Source organism: Drosophila suzukii, chromosome 2R (genome assembly GCF_043229965.1).
Source record: "Drosophila suzukii chromosome 2R, CBGP_Dsuzu_IsoJpt1.0, whole genome shotgun sequence".
In the NCBI taxonomy this organism is placed as follows: domain Eukaryota; kingdom Metazoa; phylum Arthropoda; class Insecta; order Diptera; family Drosophilidae; genus Drosophila; species Drosophila suzukii.
The window spans coordinates 15,325,274-15,346,232 of NC_092081.1; the positions used below are offsets into that span (position 1 = coordinate 15,325,274).

The 20,959-nt window shown below is 38.8% G+C and overlaps 3 protein-coding genes across 9 annotated transcripts in view; 1 reads left to right on the forward strand and 2 right to left on the reverse strand.

Moving 5' to 3' along the window:
- Sdc (Syndecan) overlaps positions 1–11,292 on the reverse strand; it is a 106,805-nt gene extending 95,513 nt beyond the window's left edge. For 3 of the 7 annotated variants that reach the window (XM_017074768.4, XM_036813588.3, XM_017074764.4), the window contains exons 1-2: positions 11,134–11,292; positions 10,214–10,528 (exon numbers count right to left, since the gene is read on the reverse strand). In XM_017074768.4, the coding sequence (XP_016930257.3) occupies positions 10,214–10,306 (93 nt within the window). In that variant the 5' untranslated portion in view covers positions 10,307–10,528; positions 11,134–11,292. The remainder of the gene's footprint in view (positions 1–10,213; positions 10,529–11,133) is intronic. The other 4 variants (XM_017074767.4, XM_017074766.4, XM_017074765.4 and 1 more) reach the window with 3 other exon arrangements.
- A 612-nt stretch (positions 11,293–11,904) lies between these two features.
- Positions 11,905–14,587, reverse strand: LOC108008133 (nose resistant to fluoxetine protein 6-like). The gene is made up of 9 exons (XM_017071922.3): positions 14,245–14,587; positions 13,829–14,186; positions 13,697–13,770; positions 13,448–13,647; positions 13,281–13,393; positions 13,014–13,224; positions 12,770–12,951; positions 12,251–12,713; positions 11,905–12,191 (listed from the first exon to the last, which is right to left on the reverse strand). The coding sequence occupies exons 1-9, from the start codon at positions 14,513–14,515 to the stop codon at positions 11,979–11,981; spliced, it is 2,085 nt and encodes a 694-aa protein (XP_016927411.3). The 5' UTR covers positions 14,516–14,587; the 3' UTR covers positions 11,905–11,978.
- A 595-nt stretch (positions 14,588–15,182) lies between these two features.
- On the forward strand, positions 15,183–20,942 carry Sara (Smad anchor for receptor activation). Its single transcript, XM_017074588.4, has 8 exons — positions 15,183–15,319; positions 15,525–16,368; positions 17,013–18,486; positions 18,548–18,826; positions 18,890–19,913; positions 19,979–20,099; positions 20,155–20,319; positions 20,377–20,942. The coding sequence occupies exons 2-8, from the start codon at positions 15,547–15,549 to the stop codon at positions 20,527–20,529; spliced, it is 4,038 nt and encodes a 1,345-aa protein (XP_016930077.3). The 5' UTR covers positions 15,183–15,319; positions 15,525–15,546; the 3' UTR covers positions 20,530–20,942.
- Positions 20,943–20,959: the final 17 nt, after the last annotated feature.

A 20,959-nucleotide genomic window follows, 5' to 3' on the forward strand; every position in this document is an offset into this window, starting at 1 on the left:
TCTTTTGTTGTTGTTCAATGACCCGAAATGTGAAACATTTGCCGGCTATCAGTTGCTGTATATGTAGCTACCCTTCTCAGCATCTGAACACTTGAAACTTGAGTCGTGTCAATAAACTGAAAAAGCCAAAAATCAAAGAGCAGGCAGTGTGAGAGCAACACAACACAGCAGCTGTCAAAAGTGGAATGGAGCACTTCGGGGGGTTTTCACAAACTTTTCGGGGAAACTGCAATCTGTTGCCGCAACTTCAACTGCAACTTCCTCGCTTTTTCGGGGTGTAATGAGTTTTAGGTTCCCCCAACGCTTTATGTGTGAGCCGGTTGGTCCTGCCATCAGTCGAAACAATGGCAACACTTTAGGGGACTCTATTTTGGCAGGAATCGCCCGAAAATTGAAAGCAAGCCCAGTACGAGGACCAAACTTCAGTGCAAGCAAACTCCAAAAAGAGCCAACGGGCAGACATCCTATGAACAGATGCAGAACAAAGGTACACCATCGAGCAAAGCTCTTTTATACTCTATAACAGGGTATTTCAATGACTACACACTTCCAGTTAGGGATTTATCAGTATTGGTGATTTATAAGTTATCTTAAAAGATCATCTTGCATTTTTAAATATCTTTGTTAAATGTTTAATTGGTTTTTAAACCTTATAAATGAACATCGTGCCAAGCCATTAGGCTCTTAATGGGTTTTTTCTTCTTAAAAAATACACAACAATATCGTTTGACAATACAAAAAACTAATAAAAAGAAATGCAAATTCTGCAAAAACCCATTGGAAAATCCCAGTAATTATTGACGAATCATCATTTTTCTTTGTTTCTTTCCTCAAATTAAAAATGGGATCAAGTTCAGATTTATAGATTTTGACTTAAACCTAATGAGCTCCTTATAATTAAAAGAACACCATATTTTGCTTATACTTTATTTGGCATTTAAAATATTTTGCGCTAATCTCTAGACAAATAACATTTGACCTAAGAGCCGGGATTATCGTAGATATTTTCATTGGAACGCGCTTGGTTTCTTTGTTCAACTGATTATTTACGACCATTAATTTATAGAATTTGTCCTTATCAAATCGGAAACGGGCAGTAAAACAGATTTACTGCGAAATGAGATGACGCCCACTTTAGCCAAGGTAAGATCATTAAACTTATATACATATATGTAGTTGATGTGAGCGAGAACTATATTCGCATTAAAAATGTACATTTTTGAAATATTCCATAAGCCCTAATAAACGAAAATATTCCAAAAATGAGTCAATAATATACATTTTACTGCAAAATCTCAAGCTTAAATTGTATAATTGCGTATAAAATTCGCTTGGAAAAATATGAATAAATTTACGTGAATTATTTCCCTGACCAGGCGTGTAAACAAATCTGCATTTGTGTTTGTTTCGGCCGCTTTTCCACTTCATCCGCCCCCTTTTTCACCACTCGTTCACCTTGCTGCGGTGTGTGTGCAAGAATTTGCGTCGGTTTTTGTGGCCATTGCGTGGGCGTTTCAAAACTCAAACAATAGCGCTGTAAAATTGTTCCACAAACATCTGAACCGAATGGAAAAACCATTGAAAGGCCACATCTATAAGGTGGGTTATACTTAGTAGGCAAACCATTCTTAACTTAGGTACCATCAAATATTAGAGTTATATAAAATTTTCTTATCTTTTACATTCATTTAGTGTCAAATATATCATTAATATTTATGGTAAAAATATCATCGAATAATAAAAAAGTTTTATGAAATGTCCATAATCTTTTTAATTTAATTGATATTATATACTTCATATTATTTTAATGAAAGTGTGATGAGTATTACCTTGAAGGCAAAAAATTTTTAACTGAGATACCAATAAATAGAAAATTATACAAAATTCCTTATAGTTTACATTTTTTTGAAGGTAAATATTTCAATAATATTTATGGTGAAGATAACATTGAATAATAGAAAAGACGTACTAAAATGTCCCCAATCTTTTATTTACTACATTTATTTGATGTCAAATTTGCATATTATTTTTCTTGAAGCGTTAAAAAATTTTTCGGTATACTTCTTGTAAAGATATTCAACTCATATGAAATACATTTATATATATTTAGGGTTAAGTAGATTAAGAAGTTACAAAAAAATTTAAATATAGAAAACTAAGGCCAATATAATATTTTGGCATGTTGTGAATACATTCCATTTCTTAAAGAGTTTTTCAAGATAAAGGGTGAAATAACCGGAAAAGGTGAGAGTTTCTTTTTGGAAAGGGAACTGGAAACGAACAGTCGGCAGGAATGTGTACAAGTCTATTGAAAACTCATCGACAACATCAAACAAACAACAATAAAAGCGGAAAAGCCCAGCGAAAAACGCATAATTATGAAAGTATGCGAAGTGCGTGGGCGAACGGGGTGATAAAGAGGCGGAGGAGATGATAAAGAAGCGGAGAAGAGGTGAAACTTGTGAAGAGGCGGAAGACAAGGGGGCGGGGCAGCTACTAACTTGGCTCGGTTGTCATTTGACTCTTTCGCGGGGGCGGTTGGTTAACTCTTTTTCAAGCACTTTTCTGGCCGGCTTTTCCGTGTTAATGATATGCAAACAAACAAACAAACAAACGAAGACACAGAAAGACGCAAAGCCAAAATGGAAACTCAAAAACGCACAGCGAAAAGTCAAAAGCTGCAATAACAACGGCAAAAAACTAGACAGGAAATACGCGCAATATACAAAAACAGAGTGGCGCAAAAATGGGGGAGGGCAAAATGGAGAATCCGAGAGGAAGCTAAAGAAATCAACAGAATATTTTGCGCGCGATTTGCGTCAATGGAAAATGAAAACAAGGGGGACGAAGTGGGGATAAAGTAGGGGAGTTGGCGCAATCGGGATTGGCACGTCTTCCATGTTATTTTTCGCAATTAAAATTTAAAAACAAAAAATTCCGCGGGGGTGGGGCCCTAAATAAACAAAAACGGAGTAAACAAATCAACTGCGAATTATCAAAACGAAAAGTGCGCCACATGACCCCATCAGAAAATAAAATCTATCTTTAGTAATAATGGCTTCTGAAAATACCCTTGCCAGAAAATATAATCATCGCATAGGAGGTGGAAACTCATTCTGTGGGAAAGATGAAACTTTTAATGCTTATTTATCGTAATTGTGTTTTTCTTTCTTTCAATATTGATGAGGTAATGATCAATAAATTACCTTAAGTTACCCTTTTATTGGTAGTGTTGTACCTAATTAATTATTATTAATAAATAAATATATTATTTCTTACTACAGATTGATTTTGACGGTATCTTATAATATATTTATAGAACTAAGTTCTAGCGTAATATAACCCAGTATTGCAAGTGTTATAATACATTCAGTATTTTGTACATTTTTTTTTATATACATAGATGTATAAATGTTTTATTTTGGGTTTAAATCTTATTATCTTATCTTAAAATTTACATACATATACCGAAAAATCGTAATACCCTTTAGTAACAGTACTAAAGAAAGAGTGAACAAAGAGAAAGAGCAACTAAATCAGCGACAGTGGGACACACGAAGAGGCCAATAAAAATGAAAACAAAATTGTAAAACCCAATAAAACAAGCGCACACACACGCAAATTACAGCGGAAGAGGTGTGCATGTGTGCGTGATTCGAGGTGGGTGGAAGAGGAGGAGGAGACAAAGAGGAAGAGTTGGGCAGAGAGTGGGAGTAGATGGAGCTGGCAAGAAGAAGAATCCACCGCACACACATCCAACTTGTCCGTCAGTAAACCGCAAAACGAAACAAGACCAAGTCGAACATATGAAACAACAACAATGAAATGCGGCAACAACGCATGTTTATTGACATTGCCTTGCACTACCCATCTCTTTCTGTCTTCCAATCGACCTCGCTCTCTCTCACTCTCTTTGGAACAGGGGGGCGGTTGTTGTTGTTATTGCTGTTTGTCTGTCTTTGGGTCGCGACGCTGCCGGCCATGTATGTATGTGTGTATGTATGTATTTATTAATGAGACAGTGTTTGTGTGTGTTTGCGCTGTTTACCTCAGCAGACGTGCAACACACAAACATAGTGGCAAACATAAATACATACTTACAAACGCCGCCTCAGCAGAAACAGAAATCTTCACATCATACGGGCCAAGAAGAGGTCCAAAGAGACGGAAACTCAGACAGAGACTGAAGACCCAGCCCTAAAGACTCGAGACGAGGTCGCAAGAGTCCCCACCAGAAACACTGGTCTACAGGGGGTCCGTTTCGGGGTAACAGGCCCACCGAATAGGGCTCGCAATTAAGGATCCATCAGTCATCCTCGAAAAACATTTCTATCACCCACTTCCTTATCTGTCAGTCTTCCAATGAAAAAATTGGAAGAAAGACATTGTATTTACTCATGAACATCGTTTACAGCTTTATGCTCACTGATCTTCTTGCTACTTTGTTATATAAATAATACTAGATGATAAGTACATAATTCAGATATTTTTTAATAGGCCCTGAAGCCTCTTTAATTACTTATCTTGAAATCTATTATGAAAACTTTTCACTTAAGAACTTAAGTTCTAATTTGATGTGTAACATTTGATGTGTTCTTAAAGGTACGATTTATGCATTTGCAAAAGATGCCAAAATATAAAAGAATTTCTTTAATTTTAATTAATAATCAAATGCCAATTTCACATGGAATTAAGGTCAGTAAAATCATAACAAAAAAACATAAAATTTACTTATTTGTACGTTGATCAGTTCAATAATATTTCAATAGGTACTTAAAACTGGGTTTAGAGTGTTGATGACTGCATTTTTAAAATATTTTTACGGTTTAATATACTTTCTACAATACTGTGTCATATTATTTTAAAAACTTCTCAACAACCCCTGCAAAATTGATTCCGAAGCGAAACATCTAAAAGGTCTACAATAGGTTTGACAAGTTTTTCGCCTAACCAATTCCGTCGACAACTACTAATAACACCCTGATAAGATAAGACCCTTTACCCCCAAAAATCCACATTTTTGTTGCACAGTGCAGTTTAACTTCTCTGCCGGAGTTTCGAACTCCGGAGGTTTTTGTATTCTGCCTCTGCTTCTTCTCCAAAGTTGTCTGCTGCCCACACACATTTACACATACATTCACACAAACATTTTTTTATGCTGGTCTCTGCTTCTTCTTGCCTTCTTTTGCTTCATTTACAATTTACAACTCACTCTCTTACCCTCTCTTTGCTGGCTCTCTTTGCTCTTGCTCTGCTCGCGCTCTTACGCTCAATTATGTAGCAAATGTTTGTGCTTGTGATTTATTTGCGGTTAACCTACGGTTATTATATTAATTAAATTGTATTTTTTGTCAGGTGCACATGAAAAAATTCAGAAATTTATAAAACTTTTCATGTTACAGCTAAATTACAGCTGTTCAGCGTGATTTGTTTTGCCCCATTCCTTTGATTTTCCTACCTCTTATTTTTACCTCCCACTCTCTCTCCGTCTATTTCTCTTTTGATCTTGTTTGCACTGGCTTAATTAGCAAATGACGCAGATTACTTGTGGGGATTTTCAATTGAACTTAGATTACCGCAATTAATCTGTGGCAATTGCATCCTTGCATCTGTGTGCGTGCTCGTGTGACATTAAAAAAATAAAATATTGAAAATGGCAAACGATTCTATAAATGTATGATAACATTTTGACATTGCCGTCAAGTCGACATTTAGCACTGGGAAAAACATTTAAATGGAAAACGGATGATTTTATATGAGTCATCCTCCTGTTTTAAGAGACAATTTTATGATCAACAAGAAACCGAGCTTTTGTTTTTACGGACAAAAGTTTAACATGCATTTGCACTAAATTTTTTGTAGATTTTTATTAAGGTAGTATTTTGTGAGACACATGCAATATAATGTTAATTTTTTTAAGTTTTGTTTTTTATTACCTTTTAAAATATTTAGGGTATTAAAAAGTCGGTTTTCCCTTTTTTCATGTGGGCAAAATATACAAAGAAGGTGCGACAAGACAAAAGGCAAAATGTTGGAGGAGGGGCGAGAAAGAGACAGAGAGAGCAATTGCAAGTGCATAACAACAACAACATAAGACATGAATGTTGGTGCAAAGGCAAATGAAAAGAGACACACGTGAATAATAATTGAAAAATGTAAACCGCATATGGCGGAAATAAGGAGAAGGGAGAGGGGTGGATAATGAACATATGGGTAAGGTAATGAACAAAGATTGAATGAAATGAATGAGCGGAGGAGATGAAACCTGAAATGTGTATGAAAAACTAATAGAAATTAAAAAAAAATGCATTGTAGGGATTTTAATGACTATCATGGGTAATAAAAGAAAATTCTAAAGAAAAATTAAAAAAAAATTATTTAAAATAAATTTAATTGTATGTAAAACTAAATAACCAAATTTAATATAATAACTAAAGAAGGTTACAAAAGTCAAGAAACTTGGGTCTAATTTACTATTAATTCCAGCCGCACGATAAAATATGCTACTGAAATATAAGCTGCATAAAAAGAAAACATCACTTTTATTGTAGTTTTTCTTTTTCTTTAGCATTAGACAAAAATCTGAATTTGATTACCCAGTTCAAGGAAGTGCCGGTTGTTTAGGTAGCTACGCACATATATCCAGAGAATCGATCGAATGGAAAACCCAATATCGGCAGAACCTTATCGCTGTCTGTCGCCGTCTGGCAATGAATCGATATTCCAAGAAACCCAGGAAAATAAACAGAAACAGCAGGCACGCAAGCAATACGCAGGGATATGGAAAAGGGAGGGAGTAATGTCATAGGAGGCGTGGCATATAGGGTTTCGACACCTTAGAGGTGAGAGAGGATGCCACCAAGTGCTATTCTTCACTCACTTCCACACTTAATTGTTGTTACATCGAAAGAAAAGTGTTAGTACATAGATATATTCATTTTTAATAGGTGTCACAAGAAGAATGCAAAAAAATTAAGTAAAACATTTTAATACCATATTGATTCTCTTTAGATTGCATATCCATTTTCTTGATGTTAAAATTTACGATTTTTATAATATTCCTCTAAAATAATGATTATTTTTGAGTTTTAAATAAAAATCAAAAATAATCATTATTCCTGACCGAAAAATATAAAACTAATTTTGAAACCACGGCTTCCCTGTGCCGTTTTTTTTGAATAAACCTATAAAAGGAACGCAAAGAAGTGTCCTGAAAAAATGGCTATATTGGCCTTCTGCATCCTTGCAGATGATATTTTTATTAAATATGTCAAATCCGTAGTTGTATATAAAAAAGAGTTTACATTTAGTGCAAATATTTTTCCCCAGTGCACTAGAAATGGCATTAATGCTAATGAAGAGCAAAATTTGTAAATGAGACAGCGTGGTCAGGAAAGTGGATAGTGTGGCACTTGCAGCAGTTGCAAACATTAAACCTGCACCCTCTCTTTCGGTCAATCTATATCCATCTCTCTCCGTACTACTCATCAATTTTCTGGGCACGTTCTCAAAATGTTTTTGGCGACTCGAGATGGAGCCACAAGGAGAATAGGGGGGTTATAACCACGAATGCCAATTTTGGCAAAAACAAGTGACAAACACCAAAAACAGGACACAAGATGGACGGAATGGCAAAAACAAGATTACTGGCTGTTTCAGGGGGGGCTGGGGGAGAGGGATTGTAAAGGGGCAAAAGGCCATCGCACTATTTATGTGTGAGTGTGTGTAGAAATTTTTCGGGCCAATAAGTCACACACCAATAAAAGCAAACAAACCAACCAACAGGCAAACGAACAAATAAACAAACAGTGAAAGAGACAAACACTGCCATCGAAATTGGCAACAGCCGGATGCTTTTGTTGGCTACCATCGATGGCAAAGATCATCGTGACCAGAAGCAGAAGTTGTATCAAAAACTGGCCCAGAACCCAGGCCCAAACCAGACGCGCTTTCAGTGATGAGCTCATGAAAATGCCATTGTAACTCTTTGAGGAAATGGAGGAAAACAAGTCAAACTTAACCAGAGGTTAGTGCAAGCCCTAACTAATTTCTGTAATTTCTAGTTATCCTTAAATATAATCTTTGTGTACCAAAAAAATCAAGAGGCCATACTTAGTTAAATATTAGTTTTTAAACATCGGTAAGTGTTTCTTTGCGTTGGTAAGATTAGCCTTGAACGTTAGGTTATAAAAAATTAATTACTGTGATATTTTCCGTCCTCAAACAGTTTGAAAACCACACATCGCATATTGTTTGTTATTAACCTACATAAGAAAGCAGTTTGAATTTTTTAAAGTTTTATAAATCTTTTTAAGAATTATAAGACTTTATCAGTACAATTAAAAACATATTGTTTAATTTTAAAGAAATTATTATCAAAGTGGAAACATCTTTTGATTTATAATTTCCTGATGGCTTGTTGGCTACTTCATCATGGAATTGCATTATCAACCAATAAACCATAATTTGAATAATTACTCTAGATAACAACAATATGCCGATAAATAATTCCACTGAAAGCATGCAATCAATTTGTATTATATGCATTAAGCCTTCAATGGGAAACAATTTTTGATTTTAAAATGGTCTTCAAGTAAGGAACTCTTTCTTAAGCTCTTGTATCTTACATTCAATTTTCAAGAGACTGTTATAATTGTTCAGTTCTAGTTGTAAAATCGGATCTGTTTAAAAACAGTTCAATTCAATTGGACAATCTATTTAAGGTGTTTTGAGAAGTGGTTAGTAATGAGTGTTCAGACTATACATTTAAATTAAACTGCTCAATTAAATTCAAAAGTGTTTTGAAAAGTAGATACTTCTGTTCCAAGCACTAAATGATTTCATTTTGGAGGTGATTAAACAAAAGCATGAGAAAAGAAAGGAATTCATGGGAAATTGAATCATCGCTATATCTGCGAAGCGCATTCTCTAGATGAACGTACTATATCTGTTTCTCTGGCGGCACACATCTCATCTCTCATCGCTAATGGATATCGACTGACTACTACTGACTGACAACATCGATGCGAGTTGGACCCGATGACCAATTTCAGATTTGCAGCCTTATTTGACCAGACCGCAACGGCCTCAGCCTAGCAGCCCCCCGTCTATATATCTATTTCAGATTTAAGAGTGCCGATGTCTGTGCGTTTAGTTTGCTGCCATATTTATGCGTTCGCAATGCAGACGTTTTTAATGTCTTTTCTACAACAGAACAGAGCAGAGAAGTCTGGAGCCAGAACAGCTCACATTGAACGAGCCATGAAGGCTTTTCCTCTTCATTATCTGCAGCCACAAATTGCATCCAGTGCAATGCCTTGGAGATTTCATGGCTTGTCTCCCTGCGTATATACATGTATCTACGTATCTCTGGGTTGCCGAATTTTGCATAATAAGTGCAACAGCAACATGGACAACCGCAAAACCGCAAAAACAACTTAAGTGAACGAGAAATCGAGCCGAGGAAAAGCCCTCAAGGTGGGAAAATTGGGTGAAGGCAGCTCGGAATCGGGTTCCTGATTGAATCTGCCCAGATTTAATTGGGAACTTACTAGCAGAAGTGGCTGACAATTATGCTCCTGAAAAGGGTCAATTGAAGTTACAATTTCTAAACAAGTTTACTCAACTACAAAGGGATAGTAATGCTTACTAATGACTGTATTACTACGAAAATGTATCAAACTGGTTGATGTATTACTGTGAAGATTACTGAATTGTGATACAACGTTATAGAGAGTCATTAAAACCACATTACTATTAACTTGGGCTGAATTGGGTTTTCAAATATTCTAAAAGCTTTGTTTGATTAAATCTAAATTGGTCAATGCCCTTTAATAATAAAATATCAGATTAATAATAACAAATTAAGACTAATGGGACTATCATTTTACATTATAAAGCTGTTTGATTATAGAGTCAGAAGTTTAACTTTAATGGTCTTAATTAGTAATTCTTTATATTTATAATGAACATGTGGAAATGTATCTTTTTTAAATGTTCTGTTAATAGTGCAAAATTTCAATTGTTTTCAATAATAAAAAAAGAAATATTGCAAGTTAAATGACAGATTGATTTAAGTTATCTATTGCATTTTATATCTTTTTTATAGTTAGGGTTCTAAATCCTACGATTTCTAAAGGAACCTGGAAGTGAAAATTCCGTACTTTCCAAACGAACTTTTGGGAAATGGATTTTTCCAGAACATAGATCTTACCTGATCTTGAGCGTGGGTGGCGACTACCAGAATTCCAAGTAGAATTGCGAGGAGCAAGAGCGGCTCTACGGAAATCTTCTGCTTTGGCTTCATTTTCCCGTTGATTTGTTATGTAGAATTGGCTGTTGTTGTGATTTCAGCTAATCGCTTCCAGTTTTGTTTATTGATTTAATGATTAGAACAGGCGGCAGCACACATACATATATATATATATTTATCTATATATATAATCGAACTTTTCAAACTGGTTTGACACTAGAAAAATGCTGTTTATATGCACACATGGAATTAATATGACTATTTATATTCCAGACACTATGTATTCCCGATGCGTTATCAATGAAATTGCCAAACAAAAGAGACAGAGATAGAGAGACAAGGTATTAATTAAGCATTACACTCTGTAAAATTAACAACAATTTATCGTATGCGCGCGCGGCTAAAATCAAAGAAAGGAAATAGGAGAGCGGGGGTAATAAACAAAACGTTTACGCAGAGAGAATAACACGAAAAAAAGAAGAGACAAGAGCGCAACTACAGGTCGTATGTATGTGTGGGTGTTTTTATTACTTTATAAATTCAATTGTTTATAATTTGCAATTTAAGGTAATTCGAAAATAAAATATATCTATTTTTGCCCAATATACACCCAATTTTCTTTTGTTTTTCTGTAATTTCCCTTAAAACCCAATGAATTTTCAACGAAAAAAAAACACAACCGCCCACCACTACAACCACACACACACAAACACACTATTCCTATTCGCTCTCTGTCTCCTCCGACCCTCTCTTTCGCACTCGCACCGCTATGGCGGCTTCTTTATGTGTCTCTTTTCTCTTCTGCTTCTTCTTTTCGTATCTTTCTGCCCGTTGTTTTGCTGCGTTTATTTTCGTTGCATTTATTTTGCTACTCTGCGCACCTTTTCGCTTCGTATTTACAAAAATTGCACTCGCGACTTTATTTGGGGGGTGTACAAATTTCTTTACACTCGAGTGGCAACCAAACACACACGAAATCGCGCTAAAATCCGGACGTACCCGTGCCTTCCTCGATTCGTAAAAATTTTTCGAATGACTCTGCCAGTGTTACCAAATGCTGAAACGACTTTTCTGAACAGCCACGAATTCCCTAAAAAATCCTGAGTGACTCGGTAGCGCTGAGGAATCATCGATAGATTATTTTTGGCTACATTGATGTTCAATGATGACTATCAATCTCTTTTAAAACCAATTGAGTCCAGTCATTATAGAAATTCTACTTATTTCTCATAATATTTGTTATATTTTTAATTTTCGCGGGCTTTATCGCTTATAGATAAATGGTTTAAGTACACTCTAACTATCGATAAAAAGGTTTGAGCCCTAGATGGAATCATCCGAAGACTCAAACCACTGTTGAGTTTCTGTTTGTAGCATGCAAATGTTAAGATATAGCGTTTTTCTAACAGCGGCAGCAGACTCTGTTAAATGTTTAAAATATGTAAATGTACGACTTTATACATATTTATTATTTATTATTATATTTTCACAATCATAAATCAAGTTTGTTAAAATTTGTGTTATGGTATATTTGAACTAGTAATTTGAATACGTTACGAATTTTTAGTTGTAAATTTTAAGTTATAAATTAACTGTGGAAAAAGAGGAAGAAAATTTAAAATTAATTCAGTTTTAAATTGACTGTTTGTTATTGGCTGGGATTTCTTGAAACAAAGATATGGTATATAAACATCATATAGTTGCAGTAGCATTAAAGAATATCTCTTTAATTTGACCGCTCTTCTACCTCATTGGATCCATCTGTAACGATATCAATCTGCTTCGTTGCGTCCAAAATAGTGCTGGTTTTGCAGTTATTAGATACTTTTTTCTGAGGTCGGATGAAGAGGTCAAGTCCAGCGAACGGAGCTTCAATGATCAAGTAGAGTACAAAGGCCAGCAATGTTGAAATACCGATATCTGACCAGAATCTAAGCATCTATAGAAAAGAATTCAAAATATAAAATATATGTACGTGTTAGATAAAAGTTAACCCACCATTTGGTAATCTGACAAGTACAAGTTGGTTCTAGTGATTCGTGTGTTTATCTCCAGGACGAAAACATGCCAAATGTAGACGGAATACGATAGTCTCGAGAGAGGTTGCCACAGTGGAGAGGATAGAAAACTGTTGGCCAGACCTCCGTATCCCTGCATACAGGCAAAAATCACCCAGCAAATGGAGAATGACCAACCCAACCGAGTGAGGGTGTAGTAAGAAGCGTCTTCTAGGGTGGAAAGGGCAGGGGAAGTCCACTCAGCCGCCGGATAGAGAGCGAATATGGAGGTGAACAACATGGCCAGGCAAAGGATCCATCCCGACCACACGGCTATCCAGTTTAGATGGAACTTTCTTCCCTGATTCAGATACAGAAAGTATCCAAACATAAAGCCAATTAGCCAAGGGGTGCAATGGTAGTGCGTGTAAAAGTACAACTTTTGCGTTTCTTCATTACTGTTCCTGAAGTTGAAATAAAGTTTAACCTTTTTTAAATCCCCATATTAGCGAAAACTTACTTTAACAACATTGCGTAGTGGTTGACCATCATGGATCCAAAAAGTAAGCCAGCGAATAGGACTATCAGAACTACTATACCGGCAGCTGCTTTCTTGCCCCATTTATGGAGCGAGATCAGCAGGATAGGAGAGATGAGGAATAGCTGCATATCCACCGACAAATACCACGTATGACCAAGGCACTGGAATGATAATAACAACATCATGATTCATAGGTACCTATCTGTAATAAATGTAAACTTACTCCATCATCAAAATAGTTATTCACGAACAACAACGTGCGATACCATCCATTCTCACAGTTCTGTTTGCCACTGAATCCGTCCTTAAAAAGTGGTCCATTTGCCACGACACCCATGAGGTTCATATAGACAAGAATTGCCATGGCCACAATGGGAACAATGCGAATCAGGCGGTGTAGATACATTAATGGTACGTTTAATTTTCCCTTGGTTCTGTTGAGAGATTATAAATTCATAACTTGTTCTAGAAATAAAAATTTAAATCGTACTTATCCATTGATCGCAGCGTAATTAAGGCCACAAGTAAACCACCAATAACGAAAAACGAATCCACCGAGAAAAAGCCGTGCACAAAAAAGCTGGTAAATGGATACTCTGCCCACTAAAAGAGAATCGCTATACTTTTTAGTCCACCAAAGCAAAAATATTTACTTACCGGAATGAAGTGTAAAAAGTTGATGTATACTGATGATAAATATTGATGTCCATGACAGTAAACCACCCAAAAGAGGGACATGCACCGAATCCCATGAAGGCAGTCGATTACATTAGGGTTGGAGTTCGTATTCACGATACGAAAAATTGCACGGGAGTTGACTCTGGCCGAAAAAACCTTTACAATCGCTGGAAGTTTATCTGAAAAATGGGTGTTATGAAGGAATTTCAATTATCTCCTTTAACTCACCCTGATCCTGGCACAAAAAATAGTCGTAAAGCGTGAAGATAGCTACGATAGAACCCATCAGTGATAAAAATATTCTGTAATAAGAAAGGTTTAGCCATGGACCTTGAAATAAGTAAGTATAACTGCACTCACATGGTAAAATAGGTTAATCCATCCCACGGTTCGCTTTCAGTTGTCTGACAACTACTATCCTTGATAGTCATAATTGTACCAGGTATACTAAAATTTAGTATTCTCTGACTCATCTGACTCAAGAACTTGTTCATATGAACGGCTGAACAGGAGTCCGGAAAGCAGGTTGCAGTTTTAATTTTCCAATATGGTGTTAAAGCATTTTCAATACCAATAATATTACTGGGTTTAGTCTCTAGAAAGCAGTACTTTCCGCGGATGCTGTTCTTTTTGATATTGAGGCACTCGTCATAGTTTCCCAAACTGTATTGGTTGCCAGTAAGTATGCCAGGGGGAATAGAACCCCACGAATCGATCACTGATAGGATATAGAATATTTTCATATATAATTTAATTGATTTTTATTTATCACTCACTTTTTAGGGCCCAATATTCACCGGAACTAAGTGCCGATACTAGTTCAGTCAAATGCTTGAGACACAAAAGATCCTGCTGAGTTGGCAATCTGGGGTTTACTAGATCTAGACCCTTCAATGTAACATTATGAAAGTATTCGGCAAATGCAGTTCCTAAAGGTTCAAGACTCTTAAGACTTTGGAATCCCGGCAGGACATCATCGTCCTTTGGCTGCGCGGCGCTGATAAGAACTAGCCCACTCAGGAGAATAGTTCTCAATATATTAACCATTGTTAATAACTAACGTTTATGACTGCTTTTGCCCAAAACCACGGCGCTTTATATGCTAATTATCAAGCTTCAAGCTGATAAGACATGTAAAGGGGTTATAATATTAAATTCGCCGAATACTTCCGATAGTGCGTAATCTTTCGAGTTTCAGTTCTACTGACAACCACTTAAATGATTAATAAACTGTTTTGTGATTTCGGTAGCTTCTTTAGAAATCGTTTTTAAATAAGCGATAAGATGAGGATAATCACGAAATTTGGTTTGGTTTGCAGACGATTCGGCCGCGTTCAGTTGAACCCTCTTATCAACGATCAGTACTCAACAGTTACTAAGTGTTTTTTCAAAGACAATTATATATAGTCATCAACAAATATTTTAATTGGAGGTCGAATTCAGCAAATAACTTCTGGGCTATATGAAAAAACTTTAATAAATTAAATTGCTAAGGAAACATGACCATAAAATCTTTAGGTTGTGACCATAAATATTAAATTAAATTAATATTAAGTTATGTATATACCAAAATGATCTTTTTTGGCGGAATTGTCTACTTTGACATCTGTTAACTACTAACGTAACAGAGACGTTGGCGCCTTGCTAACAGTTCTGTAACATTTTCTAACCGAAATGTTAATTATGAACTAACAGTACGTTAGAAAATACCGCAACTTAAAGTGTTGGTCAACTCAAGTTTCCGCTACTTTCGAACACTGATTCTGTGTCTATTTTTAGGCAGTTTCGTACAATGTTTTTTGTCTCGGGGTTTTTGTTAATAAATTAGCCAGAAAAAACAAAGTAAATAAGGTAATTGCAGGTGCTTAAAATTGCCTATTAAGAGGGGATAAAGTGTTGCTTTTCCTCCCAGCCTATTATGTTTGTACTTGAAGTGTGAAGAAGATATGAATCATAAGGTTTACTTTTTTCTCACTTCTTTTTGTGTTTGCACTTTTCTTTTGCGTTTCTAGTGAAAATTCAGCGAAATAAACCTGGTTTTTGTTTTTTATTTTAGGTTCTCTGCTGATTTGGTGGCCATGGATTTGGTGGACATTGATCAGGTTTTGGACAATCTGGAATTGCGCATTGCCGCCGATGAGCAGCTGACCAGAAATGCAGCAGCAGCAGCCGCCGCGATATCCGCAAATCCTGGTCGATTTCTGGGCGATGGAGCAAGTGCATCCAACAACAGTGGAGTGGCAGTGGGAGCGGGAGCAGGGGTATCAGGAGCCGCGGGCTCCGGAAAAACCTTTGTGGGCGTCTCCCAGGTCTTCAACAGTCTGGATGACTACAGGGAGAATGTGAAATCCCTGGAGGTGGATGCCCAATTGCCCAGCTACGATTGGCAAACGGAGGCGGATCACGAGGATGACATCCAGAAATTCAGCGAGCAGGCGGCCAAAAACAATGGCCAGGCTATAGTTTCCTCCTCCGAATCCCTGACCACTTCGTCCTGTTCCACCTTCTCATCGGGTCCCTCGCCCGTCAGCAATGGCAGTCACTCCGACGAGCTAACAACGCCCCCGGAAAGCGAAAAACCAAGTGAAGTACAGGTGGTGCCCAAGGAAGAGGATCAACAACCGGAACAGGCTAGGGATCTGGAGCAGATTGAGGGTCAGGCGGTTCCCCAAGAGCTCAAGCAATCCAAGGAAAATTTGGAGGAGTTGGCCGTGGGATTGTCCTCCATTTCCATCACAGCATCCGTCACAGAATCGCAGTCATTGTTGCCGGAGGAGGTCACCGCGTCCTCCGTTCTGGGACAGGTCCTTCAGGAGCTCTCGGAGGAATCTTCGCCCAGTAGAGAACCCGAAACGGAGATGACCAATGGCATAGAGGTCGAAGACCCAGTACCCATTGTAGTGAGTATTATGTTACACTTTCTGTGAAACATGACTAAACTGATTTACTTTTGTTTTAACTAAGAAAACGATATCAACTTCAAAAACACAGTTCAAATATCATACCAATACCATTTGATATGTGTCAATAAAAATTTGTAAAAGATAATAGGCTTACGCCTAAAGCACTTACCTTTCCTAAGAAAACCCCAAGGTTTTGTTTTTTATATATTTTATCAGCTTAGTATATAAGTGCAGATTTAATATTGTATCAAGAAATTTAAATGGTTAACATTATTATGCCTTCTTATTATGTATATTATTTTAAAAGTACATAAATAACAAATATTGATACATAATTTCCCATTATTTTGAGCTTATCAATCCCCTATCGGTGCGTCATTTATTTTTTGTTGAGTCGCAATAGCTGAAATTTGGTTATAAAATATATTTTTTGGGTACTTTAACCAAATAATACTATCTTTTTTTTTTTTTAATAATAACTTAATAAATTATGTTTTTTGAATTCATTATTGTATGCCTCAGCTCTTCTAGCCAACCAACACAACTATTTAAAGCAATTGGAATTAAACTTTTATGATTAAAAACATTTATATAAATAAAAATGATTAACCATTTGAAACTACTTTCTATTCATCTTCTAGAAAGCTGCTATTCCGGAAATACCGGCCCCAAAAGAGAAGGAGCAACCGCCACAAACAGAAGAAGAGGATGTTGAGGATATACAGGAGCAGCATCCCAGGCGCAGTCAACCCCTGACCTTCTGCTCCACGATGGACGAGATCTCTGACACCGAATTGGACAGCATGCTGCAAGAGATGGACGCGGATGACAACCATGAGGGAGATCAGGAAATGCCTGAGGACGAGAAATCTCCCTCCGCCTCACCAGTTACCGAGGAGGAGTCAGTGCGGATTTTATCCGACGATCAGGAAACAACCTCCAACGACCAGATGAACGTAGACAACTTCTCGCAGGCCTCCACCGTGGAGTTTGCCGATCTGAAGCCACAGGAATCCACACCAGTCACCGCAATGGGCGAAGATATTGCCTCCAGTTTCAGCAGCACGGAGTCGGATTCACTTTCGGGCAGGAAGCTGGATTGCGAGGAGGAACAGGAGGCTGGCAGAGAGCCGGAGGATGCCAGCCTGGCCACTGACGCGCTGGAAACCCAAGAGCAGCGTCCCCAGCGACCGCAAACCTTGGATTTGAATGGTTGCCAGACGGGAAATTCAACTCCAGGCCAAGACGAAACACCTGAAATAAAACAGGGGCAGTCCCAGCCCGCCGAAGTCATGGAAGGAGCTGAAGGAGCTGGTGTAGTACCCGGCGAAGATGAGGAGGAAAGTCCCATCTACGAGGCCGTGGGCTACAGTGATCCGCATGCCAATCTGGGAAAGGTGCCACCCATTTGGGTGCCGGACAACATGGCCGGGCAGTGTATGCAATGTCAGCAAAAGTTCACCATGATCAAGAGGCGACATCATTGTCGTGCCTGCGGAAAGGTCTTGTGCTCTGTTTGCTGCTCCCAGCGTTTCCGGCTGGAGTTCGCCAATGAACCGGAGTCTAGGGTCTGCGTGCAATGTTATATGATTCTCTCGGAGCGGCAGGCCAACGGATCCAGTTCAGAGTCAGCTCCTGGTTCAGCTTTGCCCCCCACTCCCATGCGTTCGCCGAATCCCAACAACCCTATGGAATACTGCTCCACAATACCACCACATCGTCAGGTGGCTTCTTCGCCGGGAGCTCCGCCGCCCAGCGTTATTGTGCCCGTGGGTGTGCTGAAGAAAACCGATGGCAGCTCTTCAAACTCCTCCAGTTCGGAAGGCCAGAAGGGCGTCAGGAAGCGGAAGAGTGTTATGTTTAGTGATGGCATTGCACCGGGCAGCGAACTGGCCAGCACCATGGAGCAGCAGTGGGGCGAGGCCAAGCAGGCGAGGCGAGGACTTTCCAGGAGTAATTCGGGAGCTGGTCAGAAACCGCCCACGCCAGCGACGGAGGAGCCACCGCGCACCATGGACACTAGCTCTACTTTGGGCCTGGTGGCACAGCTTTTCCGCGGCTCCATTCCCCCAAGTGCAGCGGCTGCAACGTTGGCAGCCACTGAATCACCAAGCGGTAAGAATTGGCCTTATTTCCATCAAATACCATGTGATGCAATCCTTTTCCATCCCCCCAGCTGGTCGCTCCTCATCCCAATCCCAGGCTCAGACCTCGCCGCGTCGCAAAGCGGAGCCAGCGCGCAATCGCAAACTGCCGCCGAACGGAGACGCTCAAGGCTGCTATCTGCCAGCCGAGGAGAACGGCCTGCCCCCCATTTGTATAACTAGCAAAGAGGGCGGTGAGGTTGACTATAAAGTGGTGCGCAACGACGGATCGCTCCTCGACCGATTGCAAAATGAAACGCTCAAGTTTATCATAAAGAACAACTTCTTTGTGCTGGTCAAGATTGTAAACAGTGAGTATTTGTAACTCTAAATTAATTGTAAACCTTCTAAATCGAATTTTCTTAATCAACCAGTGAGTTGCTGTATGAATCGTTGGGTGCTGAACTTCACCACATCCGGACTACATCACATGGGCAGCGATGAGTTGATCATTCTGTTGGAGATTAAGGAGCCCAAGCAGGGAGAACCTGTGAATGGGGAAGTTGCTCTCCCAAAGGATGTGTTCCAGCATCTGTATGAGATATATTTGGAGGCAGAGCATGCCCGGTCCAGCACCCATGAAATGGCTTTTACCAGTCCGCGTAGCGCCAATTTCCTGGGTTCCCGGGAACACGGAGGATTTATTTTCATCCGGCCGACTTACCAGTGTCTGCAGGGCGTAATTGTGCCGGATAATCCCTACCTGGTTGGCGTGCTCATACATCGCCACGAGGTACCCTGGGCTAAGGTATTACCACTGCGATTAATCCTCCGCTTGGGCGCCCAATATCGCTACTACCCCTGTCCACTGATCTCGGTGCGTGGCAGGGAATCTGTGTATGGAGAAATAGCTCAAACTATCATCAATTTCCTGGTGGATTTCCGCAATTACTCGTACTCTCTACCAGCTATACGTGGATTATATATCCATATGGAGGATAGGCAGACGACGGTGATTATTCCAAAGTATCGGCAGCAGGATGTGATTAAGGCAATCAATAATGCCAGTGATCATATTTTGGCATTTGCTGGCAACTTCTCAAAAGTGGCCGATGGACACTTGGTGTGCATGCAGAATATCAACGACGATCGATCCGAGATGTACTCCTACTCCACGCAGGCTATTAACATTCAGGGTCAACCGAGAAAAATCACGGGCGCGAGTTTCTTTGTCTTAAATGAAGCCCTAAAGAGCAGCAGTGGTTTGTCGGGAAAGTGCAGCATCGTGGAGGATGGTTTGATGGTTCAGATTATGCCCGCGAAAATGGAGGAAGTTCGTCAGGCGTTGCGCAACCAAAACGACATTGACATCGTCTGCGGACCCATCGACGCCACCGACGATCAGAGTGAGATTGTGAGCATCAAGTGGGTGGACGATAATCGTGACATCAATGTGGGGTGAGTTACGAAGAAAAACCGTTGAAGAATTATGGATCCGCATTACAAATTTTCCTTAATTACAGTGTTAAGTCCCCCATTGATGACCAACCCATGGATGGCATCTCCAACATGCGTGTCCATGCCAGCTTCAACTATTCCAACGCCAATTATGCCATCCGTCTGAGTGATATCTACGTTGTCAAGGTATAAAATCAATCTTACTTATAGTATCATTATTTTCACATCCTTTTCTCGGCAGTGCGAGGATTGGTATAACACAAATGGTGGAAACTATACGGACATAACTCGGATTGCCGAGCAATTGGCTCGCAGTGCCTCGATGGCTCTGCTTCCATTCCTGGATCTTTTAGCAACGGCTGGCATTAATAAAATTGGCCTAAGGGCCACCCTTGACCAGGAGAATGTATGTTAAATTAAATTATAAATAATATAGATTATTAATTGTGTATTCTACTCTTAGGTGGGCTACGAAGCCGGAGCCCGGGGTTCCAAGCTACCGCCGCTGTACATGAACGCCCTGGATAACCATCTGATAGCCACGCTTCATGGCGAATCCTCCGGCATTCAGGATCCCATCGTTCTCGAGCTGGTCTTCTACATACTAAACGCCTGACTTTAGTCCCTCATAGTGCAATTCTCCTGCTGGAACCGAAGCCCAAACGGATACTTTCTTAACTCTAAGCTCGACGCGATCAAAGCTTACAATAACTACGCGTGCCCAAGGGGCTAATGAGGATAATATACATATAGTCGTATTGTTGGATGGCTCAGTTAACTCTGTACATATTTAAGTAGATTATCGATTGGTTTTTGTCTCTGCTTTTCTACGATTCTCCGCCCTCCTCCCCTTTCATTTAATCTGTTATATTATTCCTGGATTTTATTTGTTTTGAGTTTTCATTGAAAGTAAAAAGTATCTAAGAAACCTAAATATATATATTTGTATGTGATGTTCTTTAATATGCTTTACACATTTACCATTCGAGTATATATGAATAACAAACTATATGAAAACTGTTGATTAAATCGCTGTTTATCTCTTT